We start from the raw sequence: 16359 nt of genomic DNA, 5'->3' as shown, positions 1-16359 counted from the left end.
GAAAAGGCCGTTTCTATGTGGGTTTGGTCAACGACAAAGTTGGCAAACATGGCAGCACAACAATCATCAGACTGAATTTGAATATTCAGAGTTAAATATGAAAGTTCGAGAGATAAACACAAACATGAAGCTGCTTTTAGACATGGACTGAGGATAGTCTCCTGAACCAGAGGGGCTGTACGAGAGAAGTCTCTTCGGACATTCTCTGGAGTATTTCCTTCCAGCCACCCTGGCTAAAAAATGCTGGCGAGTGGAAGAATAGTGTCAAGAGAATTCCCCACGAGCGAGGGAGCGTGTTGATGACTTTTCTAACACACAATAGACACAAAAAGAATACAAATATGTCAGAAGAAGAGGTTGCATGCACGTAGAAGATGCTGACAAATATGTAAACTTGAAAAGAGACAAGACTTCAGAGCTTTTATGTACGGTCAGATGTTGGTGGCGATGAGCTGTTAACAAAAACATGATTTCCGCAAAGGAATTTGCCATTTTCCAGAGAAAGAACATGCAAATGAAAAGAAATTGTTCGTGAAGAAAGTGAATATTCTTGTGCTCCCGATTCCAAATGCGCCACTGAACTTGAATCAAGAAACAAATTCTGCAAATGAAGGCAATTAATTCTGTATATCTGCAGGCGACACACAGTTTTTGTAATTAATTTGGCTTTATGGAGATTTTTGGATTTCCCTCCCTCTTCTAGAACCCAGTGTTCTGAGAACGCTTCCTGTATTTACACATGATGATGTGTGAATATTTGCTGGATCAAACACCTGACCTGCTCTGCTCTTCATGCTGTTGCCACACTCCATGATTTGCCCAGAGAGAGCTGACTCACTGCAACACTGGATGTGCTTTTTGATGCTTTCCAAGCACCGCCAATACATTTAATGATCTTTAATAGAAAAAGGAAATGGAGATATGTCTCTAGGAACATTGCTCTGCAGCTTCAAAGAAGCAATTTCCCATTTGAGTAAAATAAATATTGGTTTTTACCCTTGTTTTGTGATTTCGACACATCGTAAACACACTGACACACTTTCTCTAGATGCATTCAGATGTAACAGGTGTCATGTCGAAAGCACAACCCCCTTCACACAGGCAGAATTCTATCACTGCAGATAATCTAATATTATTCTTTTCATTCTAGCGTTCACGCTTTGTCTGTTTCCATCTCTCAGTGACAACATGATGACTTTCCTCCAACACTGAGAAACCATGTCAGCGAAACCCTCTCCTTCCCACACTGTTGTTTTCTCAGAACCCGAGAGCAGAAATAATGACAATTGCATTTGTATAAATTAGATTTACGAGGAAATGAGAGTGGAAAATCTGCAGAGATCTCAAATTTACCCCATCAGGGACAAAACGGTGGAAACTGCGTCACCATCCTCTTCATCCTCTTTCTTGTGAATTGGCCAAATGAAGCTGCGCAACCTTTTGGTTTCATGCACAGTGGGTGGATGCTTTAATGAAAGAAAACTATTAACATTTATAAGTCTGAATAAATATGTGTGCAGGCCGAAGCGGTAAGTGTGTCAAGTGTGTGTGTGTGTGTGTGTGTGTGTGTGTGTGTGTGTGTATGTATGTGTGTGTGTGTGTGTGTGTGTCTGTGTGTCTGTGTGTGTCTGTGTGTGTGTCTGTGTGTGTGTCAGATAAAGGCTAAAGATTACATGTGACAGTCCAGCTGTTGGTTCTCCCACAGTGTTTTAAAGCTGGGACGCTGGTTATGTTAGTGCCCACAAACAAGCTCAAACCCATTTCCAGCTTCCAAAGTAATAGTAAAAAATATGAATAAATAATTGTAATGTTTTGCTCAATTACAGCTCATATAATACAGTATAAAAACACATAAGGTCAGGTACAAATGCAGATTAGTACTGTTCTTCAAATATACTATAGGATTCCTATCACAACAATAAACATATAGTTATTTCAGAATCAGGTCAAGAGGAACCTCAAGTACAAGAGCATTAAGTGATAAGCTACAGAAAAAGTACAAGAGTAAAAAGAGTATGAGTACAAGTATGAGTAACAGTAATGTAGAGCAAAAGTGTACAATATCAAAATATGAAGATATGTGTAATATACTACAGGCAGATGTGCTTGTATATATTTATACTACAGCAATAAGTGAAAAGCTATTCAATAAATATATGGAAAAGGAATTAAAAGTACAAGAGCATTAAGTGATAAGCTACAGAAAAAGTACAAGATTAAAAAGAGTATGAGTACAAGTATGAGTAACAGTAATGTAGAGCAAAAGTGTACAATATCAAAATATGAAGATATGTGTAATATACTACAGGCAGATGTGCTTATATATATTTATACTACAGCAATAAGTGAAAAGCTATTCAATAAATATATGGAGAAGGAATTAAAAGTACAAGAGTACCAAGAATAAAAGCTTATAAGAGTAAAACTAAGAAAGCCATATATTGCAGGCATATCTGCAAATGAAAAGCTGTACAATAAAATTAAACACAAAGTGAAAGTAGAAGAGAAAACAGTAAAAGTATGATAATAAAATGTGTTATATACCAAATATATAATATAATATAAACAAAACCAGTAAAAACCTATATGAGCTTTCTTAAGCAGTCAATCATAGGTGAAGACAAGGAAACGCACCGAGCAAACAACATTATCTTTTCCTTATTCCAACGAATACAAGTACACATATAACAGTATTTAAGCTTCTCATTTGTTGTTGTAACCTGACAATCTTTAGAACAACACAAAAACACAGGAGTCGTGTGTCCTCTCTGTGTGTCACCAGCCCAACATGCCCCCTGTGAGCTTTATCATTATAACACACAACAACTCCGGTGTAACTGTCCTGAACTCTCCGGACGTGTTGTGTTTTTGTGATGTCCTGGTGGTTGTGTGTCGGCGTGTGAGTTGTGTGTTATTACCTGGGAGGCCGGAGCTGACGGAGAGCACACACAGCAGCACCGCGGCGAGCGGCAGCAGCGAGGCCCGGCGCAGGAGTCCGCTCCTCGGGCTGGAGAGCAGCAGCATCCTCGGGGAGAACCGCAGACAGGCACAGAGCTGGTTGTCATTCCCCCATCGCTGAGCACTGGTTTGAGTGGTTTCTCTCTGTCGTGTCTACTGGTCTGAGGTGAGGGGTTGGTGGGTGGAAGGGTGGGGGGGGCTTCAGCGCGACGTGAGACACGGATAAGCTGCACAGGTCCGTCCACAGTGCGCACTGGGTAATCCACCGCTGCGCTAAAGATAGAGGAGGAGTGTGGGCGTAAGAGTGTGCGTGTGTGTGTGTGTGTGTTTGTGTGTGTGAGTGTGTGTGTTCGCCCGTGTTTGACTTGCTGCCTTCAAGGTCCACTCAAAAAAAGGAGAGGGGTTAAGAGAAGAGAAGAGAAGAGAAGAGAAGAGAAGAGAAGAGAAGAGAAGAGAAGAGAAGAGAAGAGAAGAGAAGAGAAGAGAAGAGAAGAGAAGAGAAGAGAAGAGAAGAGAAATGAAATGAAATGAAATGAAATGAAATTAATTGAAATGAAATGTAACAAAACTAAAACAAAATAAATACATCTTCATAGGCCTGTCACAAAGCTATGTTTTATTTCAGAAGTATGATTTTATTTCCTTAAAAAAATAAATATGTGATTAGGAAAAATAAATAAGTAATATATTTCAACAAATAACAAGTTTCCACCTTTAGATCATCGTTTTTAAATGTGTCGTAATGTAAAGTTGCTTTTTCCTTTTAGTACCTGAACGCAGCACTTTAATGAGAGACAAGAGAAATGAAATAAAAATAAAACAAAATAAATACATCTTCATAGGCCTGTCACAAAGCTATGTTTTATTTCAGAAGTATGATTTTATTTCCTTAAAAAAATAAATATGTGATTAGGAAAAATAAATAAGTAATATATTTCAACAAATAACAAGTTTCCAGCTTTAGATCATCGTTTTTAAATGTGTCGTAATGTAAAGTTGCTTTTTCCTTTTAGTACCTGAACGCAGCACTTTAATGAGAGACAAGAGAAATGAAATAAAAATAAAACAAAATAAATACATCTTCATAGGCCTGTCACAAAGCTATGTTTTATTTCAGATGTATGATTTTATTTCCTTAAAAAAATAAATATGTGATTAGGAAAAATAAATAAGTAATATATTTCAACAAATAACAAGTTTCCAGCTTTAGATCATCGTTTTTAAATGTGTCGTAATGTAAAGTTGCTTTTTCCTTTTAGTACCTGAACGCAGCACTTTAATGAGAGACAAGAGAAATGAAATAAAAATAAAACAAAATAAATACATCTTCATAGGCCTGTCACAAAGCTATGTTTTATTTCAGATGTATGATTTTATTTCCTTAAAAAAATAAATATTAGATTAGTAAAATTAAATAAGTAATATATTTCAACAAATAAAAAGTTTCCACCTTTTAGATCATCGTTTTTAAATGTCTCGTAATGTAAAGTTGCTTTTTCCTTTTAGTACCTGAACGCAGCACTTTAATGAGAGACAAGACACAACCATAGGACACAACGCAGGAATTACGTGACGACGTGATGACGTGAAAAAAACGTCATGCTTTCATAAAAACTAGTTTAAGGGTTTTAACGACTCATCATTTATTCATCGGTATCACATTAAGCAACGTGTGTGAGCTCATAATAAAGAAGATGGTGGTTGAAGTCAATGAGGAAATAAAGTAATGGTTTGTCAGTTCAGCAGAATGAAGCAGGTGCAGTGAGATGATGCCTCAGGAGACATTTTAAAAAGTAATGAATACACTTCCCATAAACAAACAATTACCATCCATTAACTCTATGACTCTTTAACAAACACTCAGGCAGCTGACAGACCCGGCCTGTTTGTTTGGTCAGAGCTGAAAGACGCTGAAATCCAAATAAATACCGAGGACAGAATTAGAATAGAATAGAACAGAATGCATTGTCATTGTACAAGAGAAAGCAGTACAACAAAATTAGAGAAGCTACTTCTAAAAATCGGTGCAAATTGATTTAAAAAGAATAAAAGCAAGTTTAAAATCCGACACGAGACACAACCCAATAAATACAATAAAACAGAAGAGTGGTTACCTCTTTGCTGTTGCACAGAATATATATTGCACTTAAAGATGTTGTGAATATGAACTGGTAGAGTTTAGAAACATCAGATAATTATTTGATCCAGGGGAAGAAACTGAACATGAGTCTATCTGTTGGACGTTGGATAGCTGTTAGTGAATTTTAAGCCACTTTTGTTGAATTTTGATGTCCCATAAACATTTAACTTTATAAACTAGTGTGCCTTACTGACGGAATTCCTTATTATAGCAAGAGAAAAAATCTCCATGGTCACTATGGCTACTGAATAAAAAACACAGGGTAGGAACACATGGCAACAGCATCCTTATAACAAGTTATTTAAGACTAAGCCCTGAGTGAAACCTAAGAGAAGGATGTCTTGTCTTCATAAAAATTTCCATTTGTTTCCAGTTGGAATGACATTGCAGAGTAAATCCTCAAATACAGAAATAAAAGCAGGAAACAGGCTTGAAACTGTGATTTTTGAGTTTATTGACGGCACCGCCTGAGCTCACAGTCAGAAACTGAACAGACAGAGGATATGGAAAAGGAAACCGGAGCCTTGTCATGCATCTCTTTTGGCACTTATTCACCCTCAGCCACTGATCAACAGAAACCAAAGAATACAGAATTAAAATTAAATAGCCTGAAATGTAATAATATACAAAAAAGACCCCCCCTCCCTGTCCATGATCCTTTTTCCTATGATAAGTTACACACAGTCCTGAGGTATATGGGTTGGGCAGTGCCTCATACAGGCTCAACACAAAAATAAAAAGTCATGTTGGATTAAAACTAGAAATAAACTCAGCAGCATCCGGAAAAAGACGACTGTACAAAACATGACAGAAAACACACACTGCTTCTCCCACACAAACTACAGCTCACATCTCGTGTACCACAATAACCCCAAAACACGTGCGACAAATTATTAGTGAGAAAAAAGCGATTGAATATGAACAAAGTAATTAAAGCGTGATGCATCGTTCTCAACTGTTGCATGAAATCATTATACTTAATAATGCCCCCAAAAACAATGACATTAGTGTAGAGTGTGAATGAGGGAAAGACTAATATATTTCTCATTTAAAAAAAACAACTTTAAATCTTAAATTAAATCTTGAAAACAAAAACTAGATAATTATCCTTCCAAGAGATTAGTGGAGTACAGTTGTGTTAGTCATGGTTTTGAAACAATGTACATTACAACAATTGATCTTTACAGTTTGCATTTCTTGTGATGCAATACTTGCTGTACTCCAGCATTCCTTACGGACATCGCTAAGGCAACACACACACACGCATTCTTCTACTTATATCTTAGTGAGGACACTGATTGGCATGATGCATTTGCCAGTCCCTTAACCATCACTACAAATTTTTGAACATTAAAACCAAGTCTTTTAACCCTCAAACAAGCCTTTGAAAAAGTGAGGACCGAAAGTGTCCTCACTCAAGGTCTATGCTCGAAATGGTCCTCACAAATATATAAGTACAAGTTCACACACACAATCACACAAACAAATGCAAAGACAGGCTGAATGGTCATTTCTGTTTGGATCTAACACAGATGATCATACCCGTGTTTCAAAGTGCAAAGCAGTCAGAGACCGCAGACCAACCTGTGTTACTGCATCTGGAGCGAAGCAGAGCAACTGCACACTTCATTCTTTTCAAGAAAATCAGCTTTGGTCATTTTACGATGTTTTTATGATGGGATGATTAATTACGACTTAAAAAAAGATTCATGAAGAATTCACTGGATGATAACTATGTAAAGGTTTGAGAGGGTTTTGAATGATCGCGTTGTTTTAGGAGAGATGCTTTCTCAGGTATTACAGTTGTTACACATCTTGCACGCACACTATAGCAAAACACACACACACAAAATTCCCTGAAGTCGTTTACTATTAAAAAGTAAAATAAACTCTCCAACTTGGCCCCAGTTCTTTTCCTTCATCTGCCAACATTATATTACTGCGAGGTAAAAGCCGCTAACACCACCTACTGGCCAAATAATTCATCGTCACAGAATATTTAACAGTACTTTTTCATGTGAAAGGTGCAATCTAGATCAAAAACAAACTGCATTGCATAAAAACATGGCGTTTTTTGTTGCCTTATCTATGTTCTTCTCCTCTAAGGTGAGGTAAGTTTTAATTGTTGTTAATGATCTATGTCATAATCACTGTGTGCACCTTCTATGTCTTTAAACTACTTAAGTTTAATCGCCTGCACCACACGGAATAAAAGCTACAACTGACCGACCGCCTAATAAATACAGAACCATGTTTCAAAGTCAAGGCAGGATACGAGTGTGGCCTTCACACTGCTTGGCTGTAAACATGCAGGCTGGGTCAGTTAGGGCTCCATGTGGGGCAGTGAGGGGCTCCGAGGCACATGCCACTCGGAAACTGACAAGGATCAGTGTTCGGAAACTTGGCTGCTTCATGATCAGGGATTTATGTCTGGTCCAGAGTTTGTAGGTCGAGAGGAATCTGCTGAACATGGCTCAGTCCTGTCATTCTCTGTCGCCTTCGAGCAGAACTGCTGCTGCTGCTGTGAAGGTTGTTCTCCTCTGAGCTCATCTTCCTCTTGGAGAAGCAACTCTTCTTTATCCAAGATAAACTCCAGCGTGGGTCCTCTGGCTTCCCCGTCCTCCAGCTCCCCCTCCTCTGAGAGGCGGAGTTTGATGTTCATGCCAAAAGGTTTGTCTACCTTATCTGGAGGAGGAGGAAAGACAGAAAAATGCAAAACAATAATGTGAGAACAGAGAAGCATTACATCTGCGAGAGAAATTTGATCCATGTATCTATATCTCTTGAGTATTTGCTGTGGTCTATTGTGGCTGAGTAGTAAAGACAGCATAACAGTATATAGTGTAAATATTAACTGTTTTTAAAGATGTAGGTCTTCAGTACAAAGGACCTTGGTGCTGTTTCAGACAGGGGAAGTTGAAAACTATTTAAAGATGGTTGGTTGAATTTGTTTATTATAAGACAAATATAGACCATCACCCCCTCCTCCTGCCTCTCACCGTGTCCCATCTGCCTCTCCTTGGGCAGCAGCAGCACATCCACATTGCGATGTTCCTCCAGAGCATCAGTGAGCACTGCGCCCTCACGGCTAAACAGGAAGACCAAAGCCAGGTTAATGTCTTCAGTGGAGTCTCCATCTCCAACCATCTGGAAGAGGGGAGTCTCATCGCTGTTACTTCCTTCACGGTGGTCTAAAAAAAAATGAAGATACATATAATCACTAGATTCACTTTTGACAGTGTTAAGGTGTTACTAAACTCTGCATACTCTGCAGTACAGGAGGCAAAATTACAATCTTATTTCAGGTCCTCACCTACAAAGATGACTGCTATGGCTCCGGCCTCCTGTAGCCAACGAGCCTTTGCAGCAAACATGCAGTCGCCGCGCAGCGCCAGAGCAATGTGGCCTTCAAGTTCACCTGCATTTTCTATTGGCCCACAGGCAGTGTAGGGGGAAACTTTCACAAGTCTGCCTTTCACCTGTGGCACAAGTAGTTATTATGAGTTATGGTGCATCTTCAATGGGTGGAGTTTAAGTGAAATGCAGGAAAAACAGCATTTACATAGTTCAAGAAGAAGAGTAAATGTTTTGGCATTGGCTTGATAGTCGTTAATCAGACTGTTTCTATTCTACATGTGTAAATTATACGACAAGCTTCGACATTGACACTGCATATTATATTACTGTCCCACTGGAAGCTCACCCCATGCTCCTGTTTGGAGAGGTCCTTTCCAAACTTCGCAGGTCCGGCTGTGAGGACGGTCCGGCCCAGAAACGGGGGAGATATGAGCTGAACAATATGAGGCACCACCTCTTCCTCATCCAATGTCTGGCTCAACTCTGCCACAAGTTTCACCCTGTATACTCCTTTATGCCGCTGAAGGGATGAATATAAAAAAAATGGGTGGAAAATGGTTTATGCAGTGGTCCCGACATGACCCAATTTTCCCTTTGTTAACGTAATTAACCCAATTCTTATAAATCATTTAAATGAGATCAGAAATCCATTTTCTACCGCATAAGCACTTACAAGTAAACACAGAGCAATCATGGCTAATAAGATGATGAAGAAATAATTAAATCATAATTTTGGCAGAACTTCCAAGTCCTTTGAGTCGAGCACAAAAATACCTTCCGACTCCCAGCGTCCCCTGCTGTGACCTCGTGCAGTGGAGTGAGAGAGATGCCCATGCTTCTCAAAAACTCCACCGGCTCCATGCCGTTATCATGGAGAGGCAGTTCAATTTCCCTGTTAAGTACAAACACATAGGTTAAAACTTTAAATAATAACAACGGCGAACAGGTTCCTCCAATGATTTCACTCTAAAATCAAAAGCCCCTTGTGACTGGACAGACCTGACAGGTAAAGGTCGGAAGACTCGTCCCACCCCAGTGAGATATTTGAAGCCGTCCCGGATGGTTTTGGCAAATGAAGGGTTATTGGGAAACAACGTTTCTGTGCTGGGGCAGGAGTGTGTGAACAGATCTTCTTCTTGAGAAATAGGAACAGTCTCCTGGAGAACATAAGCCACAGTTTAACAAACCACTTCTGCCATTACATTCTGACACACTATGTCGATTTACATGTTCAAGTGTCAGTCTTTGTTTTAACTCTGCATTACAAATACAACCATGTCATGTAAAAATACCCCTGGTTGAAGTATGAGCTTGCATCAGTCAGAGATTCAACATTAAACCCTGTACTACAGCGTGTGGGCCTGTGTAAGTGATGAGTTCTCACCGTAATGTTTCCTTTACAGGGCGGCTGGGTGATAGAGAGAGAGACAGGGAGGAGGTGAGCCTCTGTGGTGAAGATGTAGTCATCAATGTCGATTGGCAATTGGCTCTTCTCGGAAAACATTAAGTAGAGGTATTTAAACATCTCTGCCAGGAAGAAGGAGTCCATCCTACACAAGTTATGACACACAGAAACACCGGGTTTAAAAACCTTCACCAGAGATGTTCTGACGTTCGACGACAACATTTATATCATAAACATTCAAAACCTTCACATTTCAGGTGCATTCATGTCTGTAATGGCAATTTTCTCACATGATACCTGTCTTCATGTGCCCCAGTGCGGACATCTTGAACAGCAGCGAACCCACAAGGCACCCTGGTGTAGGCGTTGAGCTTTTCCACAATGGACTGACCCACCCTGAGGTAATAGGGGTCACCAGTGGCCTGAAAAATCGAATTCTCTTTTAATACACTTTTTTATATAGGCGAATACCTGCCTCTACTCTGCCTCTGACTGGCTTAGCCCAATATTGTTACCCAAACCTCACAGAATTTTTTAGTGAAGAATACTGTGGAGTTTAACTCTGTCTGTGATACTGTCCAATCAGCTGCTTCACCTTATAGAGGTAGTAGGTGCTTTCTGCAAACTCTGGTCTCAGTAGGTGTTGGCCCCAATGAACTCTGAACTCCGTAGTGAAAGCCTGCAGGGAGATCAACCGAAGAAAGAGAAAGTAGTTAGTGACATTAGCTTCTTCAAATGTATTTTCCCCATATTGATTAATATCTTAAGAAAAGCTACAAGACAGAAATTTCCACTTGTTTCTTAATTTGTCTATGTACACACCAATTTCAGCATAAATGTGTCATAACTTTCAATGTGCTGGCTATTGGGGTATAATGTGTACTGGTGCTGATTGAGTTATACTACTTACACTGAGGTATATTCCTGCAGTCACCTATAGGGCTGCCTTATATCAATATTGGACTCATACGATGTTTTCATTATTATAATAAAATACCTAAGTCTGTCACATATATTTTTTGATGAGTTCAGTTGAAAAGGAAATGGCCGATTTCTGTTCTGCTTACCGTTTCAGTTCCTTATTAGAATCAATAGGAAACTTATTGTATCACAAATAAGAATCCAATTGTGTAACATTATGAATAACATGATATGACCTTTTTGAAGATGCTTAATAAACAATAAACTAAACATCATTAAATCAATGGTTTACCTCTGGAAGAAACTTGTGCTGTTTGGTGACTTGGTAAAGCATCTCATGAGTCTCAATGGCAGGTTTCAGATCTCCTCTTAAAACCTGTGTGAAAAATATAATGTCACTCCAGCAACATGAAATAACAATCACATTACTGGATGTTAATATGATTAACCAAGTGCATCTATGGAGTGCATCTCTCTGACCTGTAAGCCGGGGAAGAATGCCAGGAGGGAGTCCATCCAGCTGCGCACGCTCACAGTGGGGTTGTGCATGTGCACATTGAGCAGCAGGGGAGGCTGACTGATGTACTTCATAATTGCACTGTAGTGCTGTTATAGACAAACATCATGAAAATTAGATTAGTAAACTGTGGGAAAAGTCTCCAGTCAATAACAGTATGGAGAAGATCAACAATGCAATGTGGAGCAAGAATACTGCAGGTGCCAAATGGAGGAAGTGTGTGGAGGGATGGGAAACTTACAACGTTGAACCTCTGCAGAAAAACATTATCACCGAGAAGAATATAGGCCTTCATCAGATATTCATAGTACGAGTCGATACCAGCACCAACTCCACTCTCTGAAAACACAGAAGAGAGAGCGCCGATGTAGGTCAATTAAAGAGTATGTAATATAATTATCAGTCTTCTATATCGTACTGACAGTCCACTTAATGTGTAGTTTTCATCTCTTTCAAGTTTTGATGTTACCATGTATGTGTGTGTTTAATTCGCCTCACCCCTTCGGACCCATTCTCCGTTATGGATGTTGATGACAGTCCCAACCAAGTCGCTTCCTCTCTGTCTCCTCTCCCACAGGACATCCATAGCCTTCCTGGCATGTTCCTGTAAAACAGAACGGATTGTATCCTTAGAATGTTCAGGAATTGGCATCAGTACTGCATATACTGTGATGCATACTGTATTCCTAACTTAGATCTGAGTTTCCACGGAGGTGTGTATTACAAAAACACTGCAAACATAAAAAAGCCTAATTCATAGAGAGGGATTGGGAGGTAATACCTCAAACACAGTCTCTCCTGACAATCTGCTGAGGGCAGCAAACTCCAGGATCATTGTTCCTGCACAGGCTGTGCAGGTGTCCGATTCAGTGCCTGTGCGTGACAGTGGGTTCTGGACACCATACCTCAGATTCACCTGGTAAAACAAAGAAGGAAAGATTAATGTCTTTGCATTCAGTTTAAACTATTTTTAGTTGAATACTAAAGTAAAAAATGTGTGTTCTTCATAAGTTCTGTTCTCTTTCAACGAAGTGAAAACGATAATGAAAATGATGATGTTGCATTAACATACTTATTAAGATCCAAAATAAAATCCTGTGATATTTATAAATTAATAAGCAGCACCTTAGGGTAGGGAAGGCCACTTGTGGTGTTGAAGGCAGGCAGTAATCGATGGCCCAGCTCTTTGGCCATGTGCAGGAGCTCATCTTGATACCACTGCATCCTGTCACCACGCTGACGGAGCAGGTCCGCCATTACATGGCCCCCCAGGAGCCCTCTGAGGAGAAATTAATGAAGAGAAGAAATATTATTAAATGTTTCTTTTAAAAGTTCAAAATGCAGTAGAAAGATAAAACACTATATACAGAGGGACATTTCTGTTAAGTAATGGTATAATCTTGTATTGAGGTAGAGTCAAATACTAAACCTTCCACCTTTGTAATTAAAACTAATCTATTAAAAAAGTAAATACATAAAAAATATGTTTCATACCCCAAAACCCTGATGTTGGTCTCAAACACAGACACCACCACATCGTTGTCCAGGCGTACTTCACTCACAGTCTTCTTCACTGCGTCCTCAAACTCATCAAGCTTGTTTAAGACCTGCTCACACACAAAAAGACAGGAACACATACATACTGTTAAAAGGAGGGAAAGAAATTCCAAAAACATAGGGTGAAAAATAATGAAATAGCATAAAAACTACATTTCAGCAAGTACTCACCACCAGGGTATCAAGAGTGTCAATCAATGTGAGAGAAAACCTACAGAGAAGGAAGACATGTTATGGTGAGTGGGGGGGCACAGCATGAGTTACATTGATCCAGTGTATTTTATAATGAGCCACAGACTGCTAAATGTCAAATATGTTACGTCTGCAGTGCAATGACATTAGGATACATGTAAATGGATTTGGTAAATGGATTTGTATTTATATAGCGCTTTTCTAGTCTGATGAAGACCACTCAAAGCGCTTTACAGTACAGTTTCACATTCACCCATTCACACACACATTCATACAGTGCATCTACTTGCAGCACTTTGTTATTCATGTGATACATAAAGTATATAATTTACAGCCTTCTAATAAATCATTATACAGGACTTTCTCTTATAAAAGGCCAAAGTACAGGTGTTTTTATAGAAATCATTTTTTTTACAATCTGCAAGACACAAGTTTAAAAACTCTGTAGCACAGTTCTTTGAGGGAATGCTGTAGAGAGACACAACAATCCAAGTGAAACCTGAACTAATGCTGAATGATGTCTTTCTTGGAGGAATTTAGCTGCTGTGGCCTCATTAACCTCCCTGGATCTTTCTAGGCTTGTGATACCAGTGGATGATGAACATACTTTCCCAAGGAGTCATCGATGTCCCCTCTGTTGGGTTCCTGGCCCCGGACTCTCCCCCTGCAGCTCAGAGGCATCAGTTCATCTGCTGGATAGGCATATTTCTGCAAAAGAAACCAATAGTGACGGTTTAGGCTTCAGATAATAGTCTGCTGAAAATGGGTCATAAAGGAAAGATCGCTGGAGGGTGGAAAATTCTCTAGAGGGAAAAAGAAATTAGCAGTCCTATGCGTATGCAATTGAGGACTCCGTCCCACCACTGGTTCAATGTATAAAGGCTGCATCGAAGGCCTCAACGTATTGGTTATTAGCACTTTTATTATATACTTCCCTCCAGAAAAGAGGAACATGCATGTATAAATGTAATAATAATAACAACTTTATTTGTATAGCACTTATTTAAACAAGGTTACAAAGTGCTTCACAAAACTCATGGCCAGAAATGAATGAACTAAAATAAAAGGGAATCAATTTAATTCAATTTCAAGCACCAAATATTAACAAATTAAGGTCGAGACCATAAAATGTATAGAAAACCCCAACAGTTCCCACAATGAGCAAACACTTTGGTGACTGTGGAGAGAAATCCATGTTAACATCTTACCATGTAACTCCCGTAAGCATGATCGAACATTTCAACAATTTGGTCCCTGCAAAAAGTGGAAAACACAAATTAATCAAATGGGAAAATGCAACATAAATTTGTTTAAATATCGCAGAGACTTTCATAACCACAGATTAGCAGCATCAATATATTTATCTACACATTCTTCACCTGATAACGGTCTTCTCCTCTGGTGTCATGCTGTGGCTCTCCTGACATTGTACCCAGCCCAGAAGACTGGTGATCAGCAGGGTCTTGATCATCATCATCATCATCATCATCCCAGTGTCAGCAGCGTGGACCCTGAGAAGTGTCCTTCTTGTCCCCATCATGTGTTCTAGCCTCGGGTGAAGGTGGACACTGAAGCTCCGGTCCTTTGTCCAACGCCCACAGAAAATCAAGCAGTCCAGCGGGCACAGGTGTCCTCCTGCTCGGCCCCAGTGATGTTCATACCGGTGGAGAGTCCAACTCCATGTCCCATGTCTCCACCGTGGATGTCCTGTAGTTGATGCTGTCTTCTTGCGTCCATCACACACACACGCCTCCAGCTGACCGCTATCCGTGTTAGAACAACAGGCTACAGCTGATAACACCTCGTAATGTTAGCCTGTGGAGAGAAACAGAGGCTAGCTGGAGGAAGCTAACGAGCTGCTAACGCTTCTTAAATGTAATAGAATATGAGGATTAATGAAGGTATGAAATAATAAGGTAGTTACCAAAGGGATGCCAGGGTGACACAGTGTGGATGCTAACACTGGCTAGCCACCACACAGCCGCTAGCCAGCTAACAAGTTGCTAGTTCAACGTCATTCTTTTTTCTTTTTGTTTTAGCAGTGCTGCCAAGGTTAGCTTCAAGCTTATCTTTGTTAGACAGTTAGCTTGAGGGAGTTAGCTTAGCATCTTCCCCCCGGTAACGAACCGTGTAAGCTGGCTGTGTCACTGGGTTGACTGGTCGCTGACACGTCCGCACGGAGCTGTCAAAGTCCGGGCTGGGTCTCCTCCTCTACCCGGAGGAGGCTGCTGATGCCTGGGTCGCTTTTTTCTCGCCCCCAGCTCAGTTTACATGAAATGAAACCGTTTTCACTTCCGCATTGGTTGCTGATTGGGCAGCTGGTCCTGTCGACGACCCCGTTATACGGAAGTGGGCGTTGTCTCTGATGTCTGCCCTCACTTCATAGTTTTTTAACATATCTCAGTTCCCAGTTTGTCCTTCATGTGGTTTGACTTTAGATTGAGTAAGTTAAGGCTATAAACTGACACCTCAAAATATAACATAATATAATATAATATAACAACATACCGTTAAACGAATAAAATTATTAATAATTGATTAATTAGAATAACAATAACAATAAGAATCATCACCATCATAATGATTATTATTAATATTATTATTATTATTAATCATTTACACTGTGTTTAGCCTTAATATCCCCTTTTATCCTCCTCCAGATCACATGGGAAACAGCGGACCCCTAAAGAGTTGAGTGGGGCCTTTAGGAAGCATATACAATGAAAACAAGATCGGTCCAAGGATCAAAACTTGTGGGACACCACATAATAGAGGAGAGAGGAGGAAACCAAATCATTGATATGGACTTTTTACAACCTGTATTCTGTCAATTAGAATTGTGTGATCAATTGTGTTGCAGAAAGCAGTTAAATCAAGAACAATTAAAATGATGAATTCTCCTTTTTCTGCCCTCATTAAATGTAACTTAGTGACTTTAGGCAATGTTGTTTCATTGCTGTCATATAGATAGAAGTTCCCTCGACTAGTTTGACAAATTACAATGTTATGTTTCTGTCTACATTTTTACACACAATATATATTATTCTGTAGGGCATTTTGAATAAGAGCACAAGTAATTAAAAAAAAAACTAACAAACCTTAATTCCTTTACAGACAGAAAAGCACTCAGGAAGTTCACTTGTTCGTCCTATTTCACCACTTCTGGTCTGGTTCCTTTCTTTTGCAATGTCAATGCAATGCTCCTTTAGGCCCACATGATGTCACAACTAGTCCTCTTCTGTGTCACCTTTATTCCTTACCTGGATTTTATACACATTAATTTATTAATATGGAAAGTTGACCTCAGGCAAA

General features: G+C 39.6%; 2 protein-coding genes across 4 annotated transcripts in view; both read right to left on the bottom strand.

Moving 5' to 3' along the window:
* npdc1a (neural proliferation, differentiation and control, 1a) overlaps positions 1-3156 on the bottom strand; it is a 20112-nt gene extending 16956 nt beyond the window's left edge. For both annotated transcript variants that reach the window (XM_061074433.1, XM_061074441.1), the window contains exon 1: positions 2919-3156. In XM_061074433.1, coding sequence (XP_060930416.1) covers positions 2919-3024 — 106 coding nt within the window. In that variant the 5' untranslated portion in view covers positions 3025-3156. The remainder of the gene's footprint in view (positions 1-2918) is intronic.
* Positions 3157-5528: 2372 nt separating this feature from the next.
* On the bottom strand, positions 5529-15325 carry si:ch211-282j22.3 (ER degradation-enhancing alpha-mannosidase-like protein 3). Of its 2 annotated transcripts, none has more exons than XM_061074210.1 (21): positions 14972-15325; positions 14427-14862; positions 14256-14301; positions 13655-13755; positions 13027-13066; positions 12793-12905; positions 12424-12577; positions 12080-12214; positions 11797-11902; positions 11540-11637; positions 11262-11387; positions 11074-11157; positions 10456-10539; positions 10158-10282; positions 9840-10005; positions 9455-9612; positions 9230-9347; positions 8802-8975; positions 8412-8577; positions 8098-8289; positions 5529-7783 (listed from the first exon to the last, which is right to left on the bottom strand). In XM_061074210.1, the coding sequence occupies exons 2-21, from the start codon at positions 14585-14587 to the stop codon at positions 7515-7517; spliced, it is 2616 nt and encodes an 871-aa protein (XP_060930193.1). In that variant the 5' UTR covers positions 14588-14862; positions 14972-15325; the 3' UTR covers positions 5529-7514. The 2 variants fall into 2 exon arrangements, with proteins under 2 accessions (XP_060930193.1, XP_060930201.1); XM_061074218.1 differs by having other exon boundaries at positions 15175-15325.
* Between the last annotated feature and the right edge of the window lie 1034 nt (positions 15326-16359).

This window comes from Limanda limanda, chromosome 1 (genome assembly GCF_963576545.1).
Source record: "Limanda limanda chromosome 1, fLimLim1.1, whole genome shotgun sequence".
Taxonomy (NCBI): Eukaryota; Metazoa; Chordata; class Actinopteri; order Pleuronectiformes; family Pleuronectidae; genus Limanda; species Limanda limanda.
The sequence above is the reverse complement of the archived record's forward strand: the minus strand, read 5'-3'. Positions and strand labels throughout refer to the sequence as shown.

Bases quoted from the DNA above. Each gene is read 5' to 3' on its own strand.
- si:ch211-282j22.3 (XM_061074210.1), bottom strand. From the start codon at position 14,587: ATGATGGGGACAAGAAGGACACTTCTCAGGGTCCACGCTGCTGACACT. The intron at 13,756-14,255 runs GTAAGATGTTAA...TTTCTTTTGCAG, and splicing joins ATGCTTACGGGAGTTACATG to AAATATGCCTATCCAGCAGA. The intron at 9,613-9,839 runs GTGAGAACTCAT...TATGTTCTCCAG, and splicing joins CCTGTAAAGGAAACATTACG to GAGACTGTTCCTATTTCTCA.